The sequence below is a fragment of the Entelurus aequoreus genome, linkage group LG27 (genome assembly GCF_033978785.1).
Source record: "Entelurus aequoreus isolate RoL-2023_Sb linkage group LG27, RoL_Eaeq_v1.1, whole genome shotgun sequence".
Taxonomy (NCBI): domain Eukaryota; kingdom Metazoa; phylum Chordata; class Actinopteri; order Syngnathiformes; family Syngnathidae; genus Entelurus; species Entelurus aequoreus.
In genome coordinates, this window is record NC_084757.1 from 29,270,077 (window position 1) to 29,293,119 (window position 23,043).

General features: G+C 38.6%; 1 protein-coding gene across 1 annotated transcript in view; it reads left to right on the plus strand.

The window, feature by feature from the left end:
• qsox1 (quiescin Q6 sulfhydryl oxidase 1) overlaps window positions 1-23,043 on the plus strand; it is a 93,578-nt gene that overhangs the window by 30,000 nt on the left and 40,535 nt on the right. The window contains exons 6-8 of the mRNA XM_062039517.1: window positions 556-701; window positions 13,957-14,091; window positions 14,172-14,301. Of these exons, the coding sequence (XP_061895501.1) occupies window positions 556-701; window positions 13,957-14,091; window positions 14,172-14,301 (411 nt within the window). The remainder of the gene's footprint in view (window positions 1-555; window positions 702-13,956; window positions 14,092-14,171; window positions 14,302-23,043) is intronic.

Genomic DNA, 23,043 nt, shown 5'->3' on the forward strand with positions numbered 1-23,043 from the left:
TTTGTACATGGTAACGTAACTTTGCAAGTTAGAATAAATGTTAAAAACCCAGACTGAGGACTTGTTTCCAGTTTGTGTTTATTATAATAATAATAATAATAATAATAATAATAATGTATTAGATTTTATATCGCGCTTTTCTATTATTAGATACTCAAAGCGCTGACAGAGAAGTGGGAACCCATCATTCGTTCACACCTGGTGGTGGTAAGCTACATAATAAACAATCAAACTGAGCATTTATTCTCTGCCTATTTGTTTGGTGGAAAGTTAAGTTGAGATATATATTTATATATATGTAGTGTTGATGAAGCAAGCTACTTTTGCTTGTACTGTAGCTTGCTACAATTCTGTGGGGATAGCTCAACCTACATTTAATCGAGAGTAACTAGTAGCTTAGCTTACTACATTTTGAAGTAGCTTACCCATCACTGCCTCTCTACTACGTCTTTTTAATTTTGACTTAATTCCCAGCCTAGTCCTCCTGCAAACTAACACTGCGGTGAAATGTAACATAATGCACACTCTCATACAATGCAATTATGTGTACATTAGGTGACCTTGGACTTACTGCAGTACGAGAACATTGCAGTGCGCAGGGTCCTGAAAACTGAGGAAGACCTTGTGACCAAAATGGGAGTAACCGCGTTTCCGTCCTGTTACCTTTATTACCCCGGCGGAAACTTCACCAGACTCAAAGTGTAAGTGTTTCTCTTTTGTTGGTCTTTGTAGTGATCTGCAAAAAAACGGCACTGACCACAAGACAATCCCTCTTTTTCAAGACCTATTTTAAAAAAACAAACTATTGCCATTTTAAAAAATGAATCAAAGACCTTAATTGTTTATTTATTTGTTAAATAATGTTTCAAATATCAGTAATATATCATACAAATGATCCAAACAACATATTTCTTAGCTGCTCAACAGTTGATTACTCTGGTGTGTGTGTGAGTGACAGAAGAAAAAGCTCTGACTCGCTTGGGAGGAGATGTTTGGCACCACCTGTGAATGTGCAAGTATAAACCTCAAGGCCTCGAATATAAAAAAGAAAAAGAAAAACGTCTTTTTTTTTTTAGACATTTTTTTTTATACTCTGGTATTTTCATTTTAGACTTTCCCGTGTTAATCATATCTTACATGGTTAAACACTTCTATCTTGTCTTATGACAGGGTTATATTCAGATGTCCATCCATTCATCCATTTCCTACCGCTTATCCCTTTCAGGGTTGTGGAGGGCTGGAGCCTATCTGCAGGGCCAACACAGACGACATTCACACTCACTTTCACACACTAGCGTATCAAATTAAAGGATTTCATAGCATCTTGCGTCACAAGACCCACATGAAAGTGAAAACTGGGAAAAAATGTTTACATACTTATTCACTTTTACGTTTTCGTGGGACTCATACGGCCATCGGGGTGACTATGCGTGACATTTGGTGGGTTGGTGACGGGTTGGGGGAGGTGCGTGAATGTTTATTTTTCTCGGCATGTCATGTCATATTCATACATTGAAGGGGATTGACGCGATCCTATGCTAAATGGAAGCAGCATTTTCCAGTATGTATGGCACGAGTGTGTGTGAATGGGAGTGTCCATGTATGAGTATTTACTGTTTGAATGCCATCCCAGCAGGCAACCCTGACTACTTTCATATATTATTTTATGGGTTTTGAAGACCTTGACACAGTTGGAGATTTACAGCACTGTATTGGTATTGAGAATAATATAAACTGCAATGTCTATGACCCTGAGCAATTAAAGTCCTTATATGATCTTTATAATTACTCATTTTTACATTTTAATATTAGAAGCCTGAATAAACATCACACTGATCTAGCTTCTCTACTTTCCAATATGAGCTGTATATTTGACTTTATTGCCTGTAATGAATCGTGGCTTTCTGATTCCTCTTATATTGATCTGTTTGGACTGGATGGATACAATTTTCATGTAAAAAATAGACCTAGTGGAAGAGGTGGAGGTGTGTGCCTCTATGTCTGGAACAATCTTCATGCCAAAGTATGCAACATCACCCTAGAAGATGATCTCTGTGAATCCTTGTTCATGGAGATCAACAACAAAGGAAAAAAGTTCATTGTTGGAGTACTCTATCGTCCTCCTGACTCACCTCTTGACACTTTTCTTTCCAAATTGGATGAACTATTACTCAGTCTAAATAAACTAAACAAAAACGGTATCCTTCTTGGAGACTTTAATATTGATATTTCAAAGGACGATGGAGCAAAACTGAACTTTATCAACAGGTTACATTCCTCTTCCTTCTTCCCCACCATCAATAGGTTCACTCGAGTCACAGATGCCTCTAAAACAATAATCAATGACATTATTACCAACATCCGGAATACAAAGCTCGTGACAGGGGTAGTGCAATCCGATATCACAGACCACTTTCCCATAATACTATTCTTTGACTCTGGCAAAACTCCACCCCCCCCACCTCCTAAAGGTAAAACCAAAATACTCAACAATACAACTCTACAACACCTAAATAATAATCTGCTTGCCAGGCAATGGGACTCTGTGTTTAATTGCACCTCTCCCGATGTTGCATATGAAAACCTGATTAAAATGATTCAGGATGCTATTCAGGAAACAATCCCTGAAAAAACTATCAAAAATCATACCTCAGAAAAAAATCCCTGGATTACAAGGGGGATCTTAAAGTCCATCAGACAAAAGAATAAACTCTACAAATGTTATATTTCGAATCCTACCACTGTCAACAAAGAAAAATACACAAATTATAGAAATAAATTAACTCATATTATCAGGAAAAGTAAGCGCAACTATTATTCGGAACTATTACAAGCATCGCAAGGGGATTGTAGGAGAACATGGAACGTGTTGAATACTGTTCTCAACAAGGGACATAAGGCCCCTGTTGTTCCGGATACAGGGTCAAATAGGGCTGATCTTGCCAATAGTTTTAATATCTTTTTTGCTTCTATTGGGGAAAGCCTATCTAGTAAAATAAGTCAACCTCCAGGGTATTCCTTTAAAGATTTTTTATCAGGCAGGTACCCTAGCTCCTTTTTCATGCAGCCAACCGACATCAATGAGCTTTATACGATCATCATGGGCCTAAAGTCATCACATACAGCTGGAGTGGATGGGATACGTAGCAAAATCTTGAAAGCCATAGCAAATGTGATCACAAATCCTCTTTGTCACTGTATAAACCTGTCACTTAGTGCTGGCATTGTACCCAAAATGTCCAAAGTGGCAAAAGTAATCCCAATATTTAAATCAGGTGATAAAAACGATATGAACAATTATAGGCCAATTTCAATTTTACCAACATTTTCAAAAATATTTGAGAAAGTGGTCTTTAACCAACTGAATGGCTTTCTAGAAAAACTAGATATTCTTGTCCCCTACCAATATGGTTTTCGTAAAAAAAGCACCACCTGTATGGCTATACTCGACCTTTTGGAAAAGATCAATGACTGTATTGAAGAAGGAAAATGTGGTATTGGCATTTTTTTGGATCTGTCCAAGGCCTTTGACACAATAGACTTTGAGATATTATTATAAAAACTATATCACTATGGTGTCAGAGGTGTACCTCTCGATTGGTTTCGTTCTTACCTATACGGAAGGCAACAATGTGTATTCGTCAATGATCACAATTCACCCTGTATGACCATAAATTATGGGGTTCCCCAGGGATCCATCTTGGGGCCTCTCCTTTTTATCCTATACATAAATGATTTTGTAAACTCCTCTGCAACTTTTTATAAAATAATTTTTGCTGATGATACAAATTTGTTTACCTCACAGAGGAGCCTACACGATCTACAAGTAACTGTCAATTCAGAGCTTGTGAAAGTGGATTCCTGGTTCAAATGCAATAAGCTCTCACTTAATGTTAATAAAACAAATTTTATTCTATTTCATTCTAATAAAAACCGGACAAATACTGAGCACTGCCATATCAACATAAATGGGCAGGAAATACAGAGAGTGTATTCCACTAAATTCCTGGGGGTCATCATTGACGAATACCTCAATTTCAAATGTCACATTAGCCATCTGGTAAACAAATTATCCAAATATGTTGGCCTGTTCTTTCACCTTCGTCATTATCTTCCTCTGTATGCTCTACTTACCCTATATAAAACTTTCTTTGAACCACATCTAAACTACTGTAATGTCATCTGGTGTAACACCTTCCCTACCTACCTTCACAAATTAGAATCCATGCAAAAGAAAATCATACGGACCCTGTCATGGTCCAAGTTTAATGCCCCCACTCGACATCTATTCCATAATTATCATCTCTTAAGACTGACAGAGTTCAATATTTATCAAAATGCTTGTTTAACCTATCAAGTCATTCATAGGCTGAATCTTAGGCTCTGTAGCTTGGTTCCCATCTACCATCCCCAGAATGCCCACAACACTCGTAACTTAGATCTGATATCAGGTAAACATCGTCTACTGGCTTGTACCGCTCGAAGTGTTGTATGCAGGGGACCAAAGATTTGGAACCGGCTTAATGAGAGCCTCAAGATGCGGTATCCATTCTCCAACTTCAAAAAGAAACTGAAAACTTACCTATTAACCACCTATCTCTAATGCCTCATGTGGGGTTGACTACTGTTGGGTTTTGCATGGTCGAATGAATGTATGTGTGTATGTGTATGCATGCTTTAGTACTATTATCTTGTGTTTATCATATAGCGTTGTTGTTTTTTTTGTTGTTGTTGTGCTTGCTACCATTTTTCATCATTCCATGTATATACTGTCCTCTGGACCCCCTGTCAAAAGCTTCTTCTAGCTTATTTGGGGGACCCTTTCACTTACCAACATCTTTAAATGATATTCACTACTATTGTAATTGTTCTATGGTATTGTGAATAAACTTGAAACCACTTGAAACCAGCCTTGGAAGAGTCAGTAAAGGGAGTTTTAGGAAAAAGCATGGAATTGAATGGTTATCCACAGCAGATATTTTAATCTGGCTGTGGTATGGCAATCTTTCAAAAAAATGTTTCTGAAGTACATCTACATGTCTTGGTTGCACACTTAAATAATCAAGAAAATAATCTTATAGGTCCTCGAAATAGTTTGCATGGCAGTCAATAATAACCAAGCATTTTGTTGTGGTCCTGGCATCCAATATTCTGGGGATGCAATGATGAGAAAGTACAAGCAGAAAGCATCATTCATCCAAATGACATCAGTGGTCTTTGATATAAAACTTTTTTTTTCTAGTGTCGCACCCACAACCTAATCACAGCTACTCCTCAGCAATCACAAGCCGAAAGACCTTGGGATCTCTACTAAGTTGAAGGTAGTTGAGAGCTCCTGTTTGCATTCCTAATCCATCCATCCATCTTCTTCCGCTTATCCGAGGTAGGGTCGCGGGGGCAGCAGCCTAAGCAGAGAAGCCCAACTTCCCTCTCCCCAGCCACTTTGTCCAGCTCCTCCCGGGGGATCCCGAAGCTTTCCCAGGCCAGCCGGGAGAGATAGTCTTCCCAACGTGTCCTGGGTCTTCCCTGTGGCCTCCTCCCGGATGGCAGAGCTTCTCACCCTATCCCTAAGGGAGAGCCCCGCCACCCGGCGGAGGAAACTAATTTCGGCCGCTTGTACCCGTGATCTTGTCCTTTCGGTCATAACCCAAAGCTCATGACCATAGGTGAGGATGGGAGCGTAGATCGACCGGTAAATTAAGAGCTTTGCCTTCCGGCTCAGCTCCTTCTTCATCACAACGGATCGATACGGCGTCCGCATTACTGAAGACACCGCACCGATCCGCCTGTCGATCTCATGATCCATTCTTCCCTCACTCGTGAACAAGACTCCGAGGTACTTGAACTCCTCCACTTGGGGCAAGATTGATGCATTCCTAATAATAATTCAAATTATTTGTGTTGTTCACCAAACATCATTTATGTGAGCGATGTCACTTTCAGCACAACTTAATCAGACAGCGACCACTAAAAAAGAGGTAATCTTCAGAACATACTGATTTGTATCAACGCAGCAGATATGCATTGTATGTCTCAGGTCCAGCTGCAACTTCCAGTTTGCAGCTTTCCATGACGAACTACAGCTGTAGTATCATTTTAAAATATAACGTTTTGGTGTAGTTAAATACACCATGAACTGTAGGTCCCGCACAATCTGGCATCTTACATTTTAAGGTATGTTTACATGCTGGTACATATCTATTTGACCCGACTGTAAAGATGGCCCTTAATGTAGGATGCCCCCTCTCCTTTTCAAGACCTGTTCTAAAAAAAAATATTGATCTTAAGACACTTTTTTAAATTTTTTTTTAGGTTTTCAATACCAATAGATAAAATCAGAATCCTTAGATGCGTTAGAGATGTTTGGTGACTGCTTTTGTGATCGCCATTATCTAAATGTTATCATCATAACTTTTCATCTGTCATTTCATAACTTGCCCATCCATTGAAACTCTTGTTTCCAGTGGGTCTCTGTGTCACAGCTGCATCGGGCCAGGTCACTGTTATTTTGTGATTGACAAATTGCCCTAAAGTGTGAATGTGAGTGCAGCTGGGATAGGCTCTAGAAAAGCTCTCACTTGCATAGGGAGTATGGCCAACTCTGTTTCAAAGTTGGCAGCACAATAGTTCCCTGTAGTCACATGAGGGGCTTTTGACCAATCATTTAGTACAGTGGTTCTCAAACATTTTTCACCAACTACCATTTCAGAAAAAACTTGGCTCTACAAGTACCACCATAATGACCAACTTTGAAGTACAGTAGCGTAGTAGGCCTGAGTATTCATTAAAAACAAGGCAGAGGTTTTATTTAAGAAGTGTATTTAATATTTTTCGCCACTGTAACTTAGCACATAGTTTTAACAGTTACACTGAGTATAGGAACATAAAACACTGTACTTTAATCAAGTGATTATTTGGCATACCATTAGATCAGAGGTGTCAAACTCATTTTAGCTCAGGGGCCGCATGGAGGAAAATGTGTGCACACGCGGGCCGGACTATTCAAATCATGGCATTAAAACCAAAAAATAAAGACGACTTCAGATTGGTTTCTTTGTCTTACTTTGGCCAAAAATAGAACAAACACATTCTGAAAATATTACAATACAAATTTAAAGATATATTTTTTTTAAATACCGGCAGCGGTAAAGTTTAGATCCATGAAAGAAAGAAGAAAGTGAATGAATGTTTATAACTGAATACATTTACATATGCATAAAAATGTGTTTTCTTTTGTATTAGTTTTTTTTAAGGAATTAAGTAACGTTTATGACAACCTTTTTCCAAAACACAATATAGAATGTGAGATACAACAGGATAATGCATATATTTATCATTTGTTTTCAAAACGATTACAAAAAAGTGGGACACCTAAAATTAACTGCGTGACCCCATCAAGTATTGGCAAAACAGCAGCAGGCGGCTGTGGCCTGCGAGCCGGTTCTAATACTAATCAAATATCATCCCCGGGGGCCATAGATAATTAATTCCGCCCGCGGGCCTTGACTTTGATACATAGGCACCAGATTCAGTCTGCGTACCATTAGTGGTACATGTAACACATTTTGAGAGTCAGTGATTTAGGAGATCCTCTAACCATACTTGCTCTGATTGGTCAAAATCCTCTCACATAACTACAGAGCGCCATTTTGCTGCCAACTTAGAAACCGTATTGGCCATACTCTCTGTACATGACTCTGGCAAAGGGGGATGTTTGGCGCCACATACCGGTACTGCTTTCGCATGTATAATCAATCAAGCTTTATAGCAGACTCCAACGTCCAAGTAGACATACAATCACGCACAGTACATAAAACAAAACAAAAAATACAGTATAAACGGCATTATCATATAATATTAAAACAGTGCTTGTGCATATTCAGTAAAAGGCATCTAATAAATAAATAAAAGCAGCAATATAAAAATACATAATACTTAAAAAAATGCGTCTACAAATTATGTTAAAAGGCACAGATACCAGATACGATTGGTACCTAACAGAACTACACCTACATATTTACATCTCTAGACCATATATATGATTATAAGAGATAAGAAGATGATGAAATGTATTTCTAGGGGAAAAAAACACTTATTAGTATATTAGGGTCAATACTGTATTGCAGCACCTAATTAAAAACGTACATTATATATAATTACAGACTTATGTTGTGTATGGACACTTCTGAATAAACTGGTGAGATTGTGTCTTTGTTTAAGGCAGGATTGTCAAACATGAGCCCCGTGGCCTGCGAACAGGTTCAATCCGGCCCGCAAGATGAGTTTGCCAAGTGTAATATTGAGCATTTGTAAATTAAAGAAAGTGCTTTCTAAATGTGTCCACTGGATGTTGCAATAGCAATTCTGTTCGGCAGGGCAAATAGTTTATACCGGGGTGAGCAAGTATACCAAGCAAGAGTTACATGGTATAGACGTGACTCCTCCCCCTAGACCCAACGTAAAACAAACAGGAGTAAAATAAACAATTGGTAACCCCACTTAAAATGCTGCATGAGACACTGCACATTGATACAGTTCTGTGAGAATTATTGTCTTCTGTGCAAATTTAAAGAAAGTGAACAGTGTATGATTGACTGCTTTACTGTCAGTCTTTTACATTTTTCATTTTTACACTACCGTTCAAAAGTTTGGGGTCATATTGAAATGTCCTTATTTTTGAAGGAAAAACACTGTACTTTTCAATGAAGATAACTTTAAACTAGTCTTAACTTTAAAGAAATACACTCTATACATTGCTAATGTGGTAAATGACTATTCTAGCTGCAAATGTCTGGTTTTTGGTGCAATATCTACATAGGTGTATAGAGGCCCATTTCCAGCAACTATCACTCCAGTGTTCTAATGGTACAATGTGTTTGCTCATTGGCTCACAAGGCTAATTGATTATTAGAAAACCCTTGTGCAATCATGTTCACACATCTGAAAACAGTTTAGCTCGTTACAGAAGCTACAAAACTGACCTTCCTTTGCGCAGATTGAGTTTCTGGAGCATCACATTTGTGGGGTCAATTAAACGCTCAAAATGGCCAGAAAAAGGGAACTTTCATCTGAAACTCGACAGTCTATTCTTGTTCTTAGAAATGAAGGCTATTCCACAAAATTGTTTGGGTGACCCCAAACTTTTGAACGGTAGTGTATTTTCGTTGAAATTGTTCACACGTTGCACAGTTTTTGTTTTTTTTTATCAATACACAGCGATGTCTAGAAGGCAGGGAGTAACTCAACCATTTTGAATAGTTTCTACCACAGTTTGTATGGTTTGTTGAGTTAGCGCAGGATTAATATGTGGACATGAAAAAGTTGATACATAGAAGAGTTTTTATTTATGCTTTATTTTGTTTGATTTTTCAATCCTATATGGGCTGTGATTTAAAGTGTAATTGCTTTGTAGAAACACCGAGATTAAGTCTAAGTTTATTGTGTTCTTGAAGTGTTTTGTTGAGATGATTATTTGTGCTATGTACATTTTCAGAATGTGCTTGTTCTATTTTGGGTCGAAGTAAAACAAAGAAAACAATCTGATGTTGTCGTAGTTGTATTTTTAAGTTATTATGCTGTGATTATACCCGTCCAGCCCACGTGGAAATACATTTTCCTCCATGCGGGCCCTGAGCTAAAATGAGTTTGACACCCCTGGTTTTGTTTTTTAATTTGTAATTGGAATTTGACAGGGTAACACTAGATTAATTTGAAGAACAACATTTTCAAACCTGAAAAATAGATTAAGGGTTTGCCATTTGAGTCACTGAATGGACGTAAGTATTGGGACCCCATTTGTGAGGTCGGAGGTCACTGATGTCTGACTGCTGACTTACAAACTCTTGGTTTCACGTCAAGCTGTTCACTGTCAGAAACTCATCCTTTGGACCTTGCTTTGTACACAGTGGAACACAAAAGTGTCTCGTAAAGTTGGAAGCATAGAATTGTTAAAGTAATATTTATTAAGAGTTGAGTAGGGTTTGGATTAAGAAGTGTGTCTCAATGTTGTAAGACCATGAGGTTTTTTTTTCATATAAAATACATTGTGTATAACCTCACAAATATTTGACTATAAATGCAATGTACCGCTAATATGCATCAGATTTGGTCCCCTGGAGTCTTAAATTGTTCAGCACGACAACAACTTTGCATGCTCATTATCTGAAACCTATTCAGGAAGCTACTTTTAAACATCTGGCCTCTTAATGGGATCAGAGCATCAAAATTGCTGCTATTATTCACCATCATAAAGAGGCGCTGATCGTTCCTCACATTGCAAATCCATCTGCTGCTTGTGCCTCATTGTCTGGCGCTCTCAATAACTTGGCATGCAAAAGAGGACTCTTTTTCGTTGACAAATGCAAAGAGGAAATGATTTATTGCTGATTTATTTATTTTTCCTCCCCCTGCTTCCACACAATCTAGCCCCCCACCTCATCTCAATCACTGTACAAGAGAGAGAGAGAGGTGGGGAGGGTTGTTTTTAATTTCTTGCGTGAAAACAATGCCTTTGCTTTTCTGGCTTTACCTGCATGGCGACAGCTGGCATCCCATCATCCCTTGAATGTCTGATTGATCCTGGGAGAGACACAGTAATGTGTGTGTCTGTGTGCATGCCGCACACCCGTTATGCATGTAATGTGCGCCACTCCCAGGTGAATGTGCCCATGCTGACACCGCCCCTAGGGATGACTGGATGAATGGCTCTCCTCTCTCCACATGTGCAACACTCCCACCAGGCCCACAAGTGTAATTGAGTCCTGGGCGGGTGTGCGCGAACTTCCCCCACCTCCCCCACCCCCCTTTTAAGCATTGATCCACCTTATTACCATCCCCTTCCAGTTTTACAAAGCTCTGTCTTCGTTCTATCCCGTACAAGAGGAGAAAGTAAATGAAGGTGCAAGGAGGGAGTTTAGCAGGTGGCTTCATAAGCGATGATCCGCAATAGCCTGGCACCATCTAAAATGTTTTCCGGTAAGTGTGTTAAATATACGGCCACAGAAAGCAGATGAAGCTATAAAGCATTTTTATCACTTGAAAACAAAAACGGTCCAATGCATTTTGTTTAACAATCCCTGCTTGGCAAAGCAGCTGCGCGTTGCCAAATGTGTTGCTTGTAAATGTCTCAGCCCCTATGTTCAAGGCTTTCCAAAAAACTCGTTTTGACCAGACGTTGATGAGGTCAGGCAGCAGTTTGGCATGATTAGGTCCTTGCTACCATTATTGTGTGGTTCAGTCTAGTGTGCTTTTATTTTTAAGTACTTCAATTACTTGTCCATTCACCTCACGGTATCAATGCAGCTTTACTTGCCATTGCCACGTTTCCACTTTTTAGTGAACAGTCAACACAACACCTCCAGGCTTGATTACCGCAACGCACTTCTCGTCAGGGTCCCCAAAAAGAGCATCAAAAAGCTCCAGTACATCCAAAACAGCGCAGCGAGGATCCCGATGAAAGTGCGCAAGCGTGATCATATCACACCCATCCTCACTGGCTCCCTATTGCATCCTAGACCCAATTCAAGATCAACCTGCTAACACACCAATGCATCTACGGCAACGCCCCCTCCTACCTCAAGGACCTAGTTTCCCCCTCAACCTCCTACTCGCAACCTCTGCTCCTCAAACACCAACCTCCTCAAACCCATCAGGACAAACTTACAAACAATGGGTCGCTGGGCTTTCTGCTCGGCCGCACGCGAAGTCTGGAACGCTCTCCCCGACCATCTTAGAGCACCACAGTTGGTCGACCGTCTTAAGAAGGGACTAAAAACCCACCTTTTTAGCACAGTTTTTATCTAATTTCTCTGCCTTCTTGTTTTTAAATACACTGCTTGCTTATCTGTTTTATGGAGTGCTTTCATGCTTTTATTTTTATTCTTTATCTATGTTTCTGTTTTATCTAGTGTTTTTCATGTTTTCAATTGTATTTTAATTTTCTATTATACATTCTAACTTTCTATTTTTTATTTTTTTTATACTTTTTAGCACTTTGAGATTTTAACAAATGTAAATTGTGTTGCAAATGTCATTCATTATTATTATTATTACACAAACCATTGCCGTCTCTCAATAGTTGCTCAGATTTATCATACTGTGTTAACTCGTATCTTATCTTACCTTGTTGTTATTCTGTAGTACGAGATGCTGGAGTATTATGTTCCCCAGTACAATCTTTACTGCAGCCGTCCGTTTTTTTGCACTTCTTTTGGATGTGTTTCCAGGGAAGTAAAACCAGGAGGACACAGTCTCTTTCTTTTTATGTTATGATTGTTCTGTGTATTGTTTTGACTGATGTGTTCTTTACAGAATATGTTTTGTAGTTTCTAGTAGTATTACTCTGAAGTGGTCCAAACCGCATCTCCAAAACGAGGTGTAGTGCAGTTTGGGAACCATTCTATTTGGGTACCAATCTTTGAGATACAGTACTTAAAGGGTGTTGCGAGACAGACTGCAGTTTTTTATCATATACATCTTTAATTACAAAACCCAAAACCAGTGAAGTTGGCACGTTGTTTAAATTGTAAATAAAAACAGAATACAATGATTTGCAAATCCTTTTCAACCTATATTCAACTGATTAGACTGCAAAGACAAGATACTTAACGTTAGAACTGGAAAACGTTGTTATTTTTTGAAAATTTGGAATTTGATGCCTGCAACATGTTTCAAAAAAGCTGGCACAAGTGGCAAAAAAGACTGAGAAAGTTGAGGAATGCTCATCAAACACTTATTTGGAACATCCCACAGGTGAACAGGATAATTGGGAGCAGGTGGGTGCCATGATTGGGTATAAAAGCAGCTTCCATGAAATGCTCAGTCTTTCACAAACAAGGATGGGGCCAGGGTCACCACTTTGTGAAGAAATGCGTGAGCAAATTGTTTAAAAACAACATTTCTCAACCGGCTATTGCAAGTAATTTAGGGATTTCACCATCTATGGTCCGTAATATCATTAAAAGTTTCAGAAAATCTGGAGAAATCACTGCACGTAAGCAGCAAGAATGAAAACCGACATTGAATGCCTGTGACCTTTGATCCCTCAAGTGATACTGCATCAAAAAGCGACATCAGTGTGTAAAGGATATCACCACATGGGCTCAGGAACACTTCAAAAAACCACTGTCAGTAACTACAGTTGGTTGCTACATCTGTAAGTGCAAGTTAAAACCTTACTATGCAAAGCGAAGGCCATTTATCAACAACACCCAGAAACGCCGCGGGCTTTGCTGGGCCCGAGCTCATCTAAGATGGACTGATGAAAAGTGTTCTGTGGTCTGACGAGTCCACATTTCAAATCGTTTTTGGAAACTGTGGACGTCGTGTCCTCCGAAACAAAGTTCAAAAGCCAGCATCTGTGATGGTATGGGGGTGTATTATTACTTTTTTGCAATGTGTTGCTGCCATTACGTTTCTCAGTTCGAACATTAAATATCTTGTCTTTGCAGTTTATTCAATTGAATATAGGTTGAAAAGGATTAGCAAATAATTGTATTCTGTTTTTATTTACGAATTACACAACGTGCCAACTTCACTGGTTTTGCAGTTTCTAGTAGTATTACTCTGAAGTGGTCCAAACCGCATCTCCAAAACTAGGTGCAGTTTAGGAACCATTCTAGTTGGGTACCAATCATTGAGATACAGTACTTTAAGGGGGTTGCGAGACAGACTGGAGTCTTTTTACTATATACTGTACATCTTTAATTACATAGTGTTTTTCAAATGTAAAACATTTGTTTATTTTGTTTTTTTAAAACATGAACATCACTGTCTCATAGCTATCACCATCCACCCAACACACCCCAGATTGGCCACATAAGACAATATAGGGTTTACTTTTCCAAAATGTACTGTAGGCTAAACTGTACCGGAGTGTAAAGGAAATCCTTTGGTATGTTACAGTGTTACCTGTTGGTTATTTTTATTCATAAAACACATTTTCTTCCCTCCACACAGCAACATCGAGGCCCGTACTATTTACTTTTACGCCCTCAAGAGGCTTCCCGGCGTTGTGCGTTCAGGAAAGCCACCGCCGGTTACCACAGAACTCGTCAGCAAACGGACTGAGGAGCCCTGGAGAGCCTTCAACAGGTACCATAAATATCTAAAAATCACTTTCTATCCTATTGTGTCTCTTCCAACTGCATACACACACTTGACATCTGGTGCAGGTCCAGGGTGTATATGGCTGACCTGGAGTCAACGCTGCACTACTCGCTGCGAGTGGAGCTGGCTGCTCATCACGTCATCACTGGAGAGGCGCTGACTTCTCTCAGAAAGTACATCGCTGTCCTGGCAGAGGTGGGAGAGAGCAAGCGAGCACTGCGTACACACACGGGCACACACACACTGCTTCATGTTCATTATTTCAATCTTTTTTCCCCAAACGGAAGGGACAAGCGGTAGAAAATGGATGGAATCTACCGGCAATTTAGAAATATTAGGAAAACCTAGTTCCAGGAATACCAGACTGGAAGGTCGTGAGTTCAAACCCCGGCCGAGTCATACCAAAGACTATAAAAATGGGACCCGTTACCTCCCTGCTTGGCACTCAGCATCAAGGGTTGGAATTGGGCGTTAAATCACCCAAAGTGATTCCCGGGAGCCGGCACCGCTGCTGCTCACTGCTCCCCTCACCTCCCAGGGGGTGAGGGTGATGGGTCAAATGCAGAGGATAATCTCACCACACCTAGTGTGTGTGTGACAATCATTGGTACTTTAACTTTCACTTTAAATATGCTGAACATAACCCTATTTACTTTTATTATCTTGAAATTGGAAAACACAGTTTGAACTGAGAGAAACAAGAAAGCATTTCAAAACCTCTAATTCACTAAAAAAAGATGACATGTAGTTAGAGTAGGTCACCACTAGATGGAGAGTGAGACAGCCAAATACCATTTCATGAAACCATTATGTACACTTGCACACTAAATTAAATCGATTACACAAACTATATCAGTGTTCTATTTCTACAAAGATAATGCTCAGTGTGGAGGTTTTATTTCACTCCATATTTAATATTGTGCATGTAGTGCTGCATCTTACAGGAGCTATCAAATAGTGTTGTTGTAACCTAATGGAACCAAAAATATTTGTAATAATATAATACAATAATAGATTTAGTTAAATTATTTTTGTTTGACAATCAATCAAAAATGAAAAATATATTTGTAAAGACATAATTTGCAGTACCTTTTTAGAAATGGATAATGGAATCATTTTAGCTTCATTGTGCATTCATAATAGATGGATAGATAGATAGTACTTTATTGATTCCTTCAGGAGAGTTCCCTCAGGAAAATTAAAGTTGCAGCAGCAGTGTACAGAATTGAGATCGAATTTAAAAAGTAATAAGTAAATAATGAGGGTATGAATGGAAATAAAATAGAAAATATTACAATAAGAATAAAAATAAAAAGCAATAATAAGAATACAAATATAACAGTCAAAATAAGAATATAGCAAGAGAAACTAGGCAGTAGTGACCTTGTTATGAAAATGTATTGCACTGTTAATTGTTGCAGTTTATTTCAGTATTGTTATTGTTTTCATCCTAGTACCCCCCCTACCTCCCAGAGAGGAGTTGTACAGTCTGATAGCAAATGTATACTAGTAGTATGCAGACTAAGACAGTGTTGTTACTGTTGCTCTTAAAGCACGAGTGAATGACCAGATTTGGAGCGTAAAGACTCTCCTGGGCATCGTTGACCCTCTAGATTTTGTCTCCCTGGGGTATTTAAGCGTAGCCACCACCCACCCACTCGCCGCAATCGGGCTTTGCATTGACGCCGACTCATTAGACATGCGTGCGGCCCCCAGCGACCCCTCCTTTACTTTCACACTCATACTTGACACTATTGTACCTTCCCACATACCTTCTACTCACATTATTTGATTATTTTTGGACTCCTCTTGAGGGATTTTATGAGTTGTGCTTGTCTAACCCCTTTTCACGCTCTGGTCATGACTCTCTTTTCGGGTCCACATAGAAGTGTGCCAGCCAGGCAAATCTGTCGTAAGGACGGGGTTTGACCCGCTAGCCTCGTCCCTATTGGCCGTGCACCAGGCTGTCTCACTGCCACCAATCTCTCTGATTATATCTCACTCTCTAGGGAGGCCTTGTACCAAGCTGCTGTGCGCGTGGATGTGCGGGCCAGGCGCTTGTGGCCTCCCATTAGCTCCCGTTTGTTTAGTCAATAGCAGCAGGTCCCAGTGGTATTTTTAGCCCACTGCCTCGCTCCCCAAATAGAGTGGTGGCCCAGCCACTGGTAATCAGGGCATTGTGCGGTTAAGGAGGGTGTCATGGCCGCGCCTGACCACCACTTGTGACGGCCTTTGTTGACGTCTAACTGAATGCTCTCGCTACAAAAGCAATCCCTTCATCCAGTTAACTTGTTAGGAGCACTTAATGTAGGCCGGAGATGGTGTCGGTGCCACTCGGAAGCAGAACCAATAACTGACAAGTTTATTCATTCAATTATGCATTATCTCACAAAAGTGAGTACAGCCTTCACGTTTTCTTGAATCATTTCCAGTGGATACACTACCGTTCAAAAGTTTGGGGTCACATTGAAATGTCCTTATTTTTGAAGGAAAAGCACTGTACTTTTCAATGAAGATAACTTTAAACTAGTCTTAACTTTAAAGAAATACACTCTATACATTGCTAATGTGGTAAATGACTATTCTAGCTGCAAATGTCTGGTTTTTGGTGCAATATCTACATAGGTGTATAGAGGCCCATTTCCAGCAACTATCACTCCAGTGTTCTAATGGTACAATGTGTTTGCTCATTGGCTCAGAAGGCTAATTGATGATTAGAAAACCCTTGTGCAATCATGTTCACACATCTGAAAACAGTTTAGCTCGTCACAGAAGCTACAAAACTGACCTTCCTTTGAGCAGATTGAGTTTCTGGAGCATCACATTTGTGGTGTCAATTAAACGCTCAAAATGGCCAGAAAAAGAGAACTTTCATCTGAAACCCGACAGTCTATTCTTGTTCTTAGAAATTAAGGCTATTCCACAAAATTGTTTGGGTGACCCCAAACTTTTGAACGGTAGTGTATATTAAGTCCATACGGCTATACAAAGCTGTGCACTGACTACTCTAAGATATATCAAAGTTTCACTTCTATGGAATTATCCCTTGATATACTGTAATACATCACATGAAAAACTGTAATCAGATACGGTTTATTCTATATGATACCTTTACTTATTTATTTAAAAAACCCTCATTTAAAACATTTGTATGTTCAACATTTAAGACCTTTAGCATACCACTATGTGAAATTAAATTATAGAATGAATTAAGCAAAGAAGTCAAACAATGTACGAATATAATCTAGTTTGAGAGGCTGTTCAAACTGAAAGTGTTTACAAAGTACAAGGAGGAAGAATAAAAAAAATAGCTCAAACCTTATTGAAAATGAGATATTATTATGACTTAACTATTTATTAAGAGAACTGTTGTTTTTCATTGATGTAAATTGGGTTACAAATGAAAACAGGAAGTGGTCATATGTGTCAGTAATTGCAATTAAATCATCATCATCATCATTTCTTTTTATTCCTTTCATGATATATACAAGCCACGTACAGTTTACACTTTCATTGTTATTTTGTTTCTTGTACATTTCCACGATCAGAAAGGAGCAGATGGAAGAATAATATTCTTGTATTTATCCACACCCTTTTTTTAACACAAATGATTTTAGATGACTATATCAATGTTCCCTCTACCAACACCCGAACTCCAACATACTCTCATAAATTTTCGTTTAAGCATTTTCACAATGACACGTCCAATCAAAATCAAAAATCAGTTTGATATAATGCCAGTTGTCTCTTTTTTGTAACTCTTTTTAAATTCAAAAATATTCTCGCAACTTTTCAAGTCTTTCTTTAGAGAATTCCATGCTTTCAGACCAGCAACAGACACGCACATTTGTTTCAAATGTGCTCACACTCTTAAATTGGAAAAGGGGTATGATTAAATAATTCTATTCCTTTCTGGACATGTTGTAAAGAAAAATGAGAATATGCAAAATACCGGTATATGATGTATCATATTGTGACTGCATACATGTTCGAAATAAACAGAACCAGAAATTAATTTATAATTACAGTACACATTGTGAGATCCTATTAGAAAATTGTAATCTGGTACATTTTAAACACAGGGAGCGACCAGATTATCAGTAGCTGCCGAATAAGTATGATTAAATCAATTGTGTTTAAGAGATCTTGAATTGTGCAAGTATATCTGTCTATCTATGTACTTTATTGAAACATCGTTAAGCATGCACAAAATCAAGTAAACCGTAATCGGAACCAAAGTAGTTGCCCACATGTGTTGGCAATATCAGATTCAGTATAATATTTAAAATGCTCTGCCATTATAGGTGACATCTGTTGGTGAAGGAATGTCTTGTGTTTTGCTGAAATGACACAATATGTAAAAATGGGCCACCTGAGCGCTGTGTGTGAGTCATGTGATTAGATTAAAAGTGACTCGTGGGCATCCTCATAGTGGAGGCGGGGGGTGTTAATCTTCCCACACTGGTGACACGGTGCTTAGTCACATTCTTATCCAGGCAACTTTATTCATAACACAAGGGAATATCAACCTTGCACACATACTCAGACATAAATTAAATTAGAAATGATAAAAGCTTAAGTAGAAAAAATCAGCTTCAAAATCAAATGACGTTTGAGGATTATAATTGGAGATGTTAAATGTAGAACAATGCAGCCATAGACATAGCATTCTGTCAAACAAATATATATATATTTTGGCCTTTTTTCTTGATTAAAACTATCAATTAATCGTTTAAAATCAATTTGATGTCTGGATTCCCATCAAAAAAAAAAACGAAAATGCATTGCACTTAATGCATAACAGTTAATTATCTTTGGCGTCAATAAAAATAGGCTTTTAATCTTACCTAACTATCTGTTTTGCAGGATACCAGTTGTATTTAAACATTAAACAATTGTGATTGAAAGGTGAAGTCGAGCATACCCAATCTGACAAAACCATCGCCTACTGCAAGGGAAAAAAGCATTTGAAATACAAATAATTCATAAAAAGTAAATGTATTTGTTTAAACATCAAAAAGAGGAACTGCGTATCCTGCATATAGGAGGAAGTGATCGATTTTGTGTCGATTAAATCTAATAAGAGGATGTGTGTTTGTTTGTCCTGAAAATGTACATCTTACTTTGGCTTACTGTGACATGGTTAAGCTTTGGAACTGATTTGTCACTGTCTTTTAGTCATTTCCTTTTGTCCAAGAAATGTTTGTTATTCACCATAAAAGCTTTAATGCCATTTATATCCAAGCATGTTCACACTGGCTTGTTGTGTTTTTTATTTTCCCTTCCTATTTGCACACTCTCATATTTTTACTAGATCTACTGTCTTGTCGGGCTGAAGCAGGATTTATGAATCCTTTCGACATGTATATGAGGATTAAAAAAAAGTGGATCTTGGGATGCCTAAGAGCATTAAAGCGAGGTTTTTTTTAGGGATTACACTACTAGCTTGTTTTTTTTCTTGAAAAATGCCCAGAGGGGAAACAAATGAAATAGGAGCACAGGGGTTCTAAAGGCATACATACAAGCTTATTGCGTCTGGGTCTAAACATCAAGCTCATGCACTGGCATTGCCTATTAGTAAACTGGAAACCCTTTTTTTCCCCTGAAAAATCCATAAAGAAGACGTTGAACTTGTTTAAGAACTGACAATTTATCGACACTTGGTTAACCAGGTCCTATGTATTATATATTGTCATTAAACAACAAAAGGCCTTTTAGCAGTTTAATGTTTTTAACGATACACAGGGGAATACTTTCCAAAAACTCTGCACAAAGAGCATTTTATTAGATTAAATAAAAGACAGTATAAGAAATTTGGCACTATGTTTATTGTTTGTGCTGTGCTAAAAGTGCCAAAAGGTGTGTAAAATGTGGTGGTCGGGGAGATTTTCATTTCATGTTATAGTCAGGTCTACCAGTATTTGTACAATGGCAAAAAAATGTTTAAGATTTTTGCCTTTCAACATTAAAAATGTGAACTAAAACCATAAAAACGTTATTTAAAAGTAGACCTTTAACATCACCTGGGGATAGGTTGATTGGCAACACTAAATTGGCCCTAGTGTGTGAATGTGAGTGTGAATGTTGTCTGTCTATCTGTGTTGGCCCTGCGATGAGGTGGCGACTTGTCCAGGGTGTACCCCGCCTTCCGCCCGAATGCAGCTGAGATAGGCTCCAGCACCCCCTGCGACCCCAAAAGGGACAAGCGGTAGAAAATGGATGGATGGACCTTTAACATTAATGTAAGATTTTGAGTTTGTGTTTATTTGGAACATGCAAGCATACAACATGATACATCACAATTTCCAGTTTCTCTATTCAACATGTTCGAAAAGGAGTAGGAAGAAGCAGAGCTTATTTAATCCTACCCGTTTTCCTTTACATAGCAGTTGCTAAAACTTTTGTTCACTTCCTGTTCTCAATTTATTCACACTATACTCCATAAGTAATAACAATAACAATAAATACATAATAATTTGTGAGGTAAGTTATATTTCATATGGTGAGATGAGTAAGATTATCTTGAAAATGAATGGATGGATGAAATAAATTCAGAATGTTTATCATGGTTCTTCTTCTTTGTACTTTGTAAACACTTTAAGTTTGAAGAGTTTCTTAAAGTGGATCATATTAGTACATTGTTTGATTTCTTTGCTTAATCCATTCCGTAATTTAATTCCACATACTGATATACTGAAGGTCTTAAGTGTTGTACGTGCGTACAAATGTTTTAAATTACATTTTTCTCTTAAGATTATATTTCTCCTCTTTTGTTGAGAAGAATTGTTGTATATTTTTGGGTAGCAGTTTATAGTTTGCTCTGTGTATAATCTTAAAGGCCTACTGAAATGAATTTTTTTTATTTAAACGGGGATAGCAGATCTATTCTATGTGTCATACTTGATCATTTCGCGATATTGCCATATTTTTGCTGAAAGGATTTAGTAGAGAACAACGACGATAAAGATTGCAACTTTTGGTATCTGATAAAAAAAAAAGGCTTGCCCCTACCGGAAGTAGCGTGACGTAGTCAGTTGAACATATACGCAAAGTTCCCTATTGTTTACAATGATGGCCGCATGAAGTGAGAGAGATTCGGACCAAGAAAGCGACAATTTCCCCATTAATTTGAGCGAGGATGAAAGATTTGTGGATGAGTAAAGTGCAAGTGAAGGACTAGTGGGGAGTTGAAGCTATTCAGATAGGGAAGATGCTGTGAGAGCCGGGGGTGACCTGATATTCAGCTGGGAATGACTACAACAGTAAATAAACACAAGACATATATATACTCTATTAGCCACAACACAACCAGGCTTATATTTAATATGCCACAAATTAATCCTGCATAAAAACACCTGCGTGTTTGTTATGCTAGCTCCTAGCTCCTCTGCTAGCTCCTAGCTCCATAGAACACGCCAATACAATTCAAACACCTGATCAACACACACAATCACTCAGCCCAAAAGACCGTTTACCTAACCCAAGGTTCATAAAGCTTATATATTTTTAAAAAGTTACGTACGTGACGCGCACATACGGTCAAGTTATCGAATGTTTAGCAGCCAAGGCTGCATACTCACGGTACCTGATATTCAGCTGGGAATGACTACAACAGTAAATAAACACAAGACATATATATACTCTATTAGCCACAACACAACCAGGCTTATATTTAATATGCCACAAATTAATCCTGCATAATAACACCTGCGTGTTTGTTATGCTAGCTCCTAGCTCCTCTGCTAGCTCCTAGCTCCATAGAACACGCCAATACAATTCAAACACCTGATCAACACACACAATCACTCAGCCCAAAAGACCGTTCACCTAACCCAAGGTTCATAAAGCTTATATATTTTTAAAAAGTTACGTACGTGACGCGCACGTAGGTACGGTACGTGTTATGCTAGCTCCTCTGCTAGCTCCTAGCTCCATAGAACACGCCAATACAATTCAAACACATGATCAACACACACAATCACTCAGCCCAAAAGACCGTTCACCTAACCCAAGGTTCATAAAGCTTATATATTTTAAAAAAGTTACGTACATACGCAAAAAAAAGCCAAAGCTGCATACTCACAGTAGCACGTCTGCGTCTTTGTCATCCAAATCAAAGTAATCCTGGTAAGAGTCTGTGTTGTCCCAGTTCTCTACAGGCGTCTGTGTATCCAAGTCAAATGTCCTCCTGGTTAGAGTCTCTGTTATCCGAGTTCTTCCATCTTGACTGCATCTTTCGGGAATGTAAACAAAGAAGCGCCGGCTGTGTACTGTTGTGGCTGACTACGTTCGAAAAATACGTCCATTTCGCACCGACAACTTTCTTCTTTGCTTGCTCAGCTTCCTTCTTCATAATGCAATGAACATGATTGAAACAGATTCACGAACACAGATGTCCAGAATACTGTGGAATTATGAAATGAAAACAGAGCTTTTTCGTATTGGCTTCAATGTGGAAGGCATACCCGTGTTCGCCGGGCTACGTCACGCGCATACGTCATCCTCAGAGGCGTTTCGAACCGGAAGTTTAGCGGCAAATTTAAAATGTCACTTTATAAGTTAACCCGGCCGTATTGGCATGTGTTATAATGTTAAGATTTCATCATTGATATATAAACTATCAGACTGCGTGGTCGGTAGTAGTGGCTTTCAGTAGGCCTTTAAACAACCATTTTGGAATTGCAACCATTTAAGATCCACTCGACGTCCATTGCACCGGTCGCCCAGGGGATGGGGTTAGGGGGGTCCCCACATCTGCGGTCTAAGGCTGCAGCTAACGATTATTTTTCTATCGATTAATCTATAGATTATTTTTTCGATTAATCGGTTAATCTATAGATTATTTTTTCGATTCATCTATAGATTATTTTTCCTTGAACCGATTATTTTTTTATTTAAAATGAAGATGAAAAAAATAAATGTAGGCATGTTTTTTCA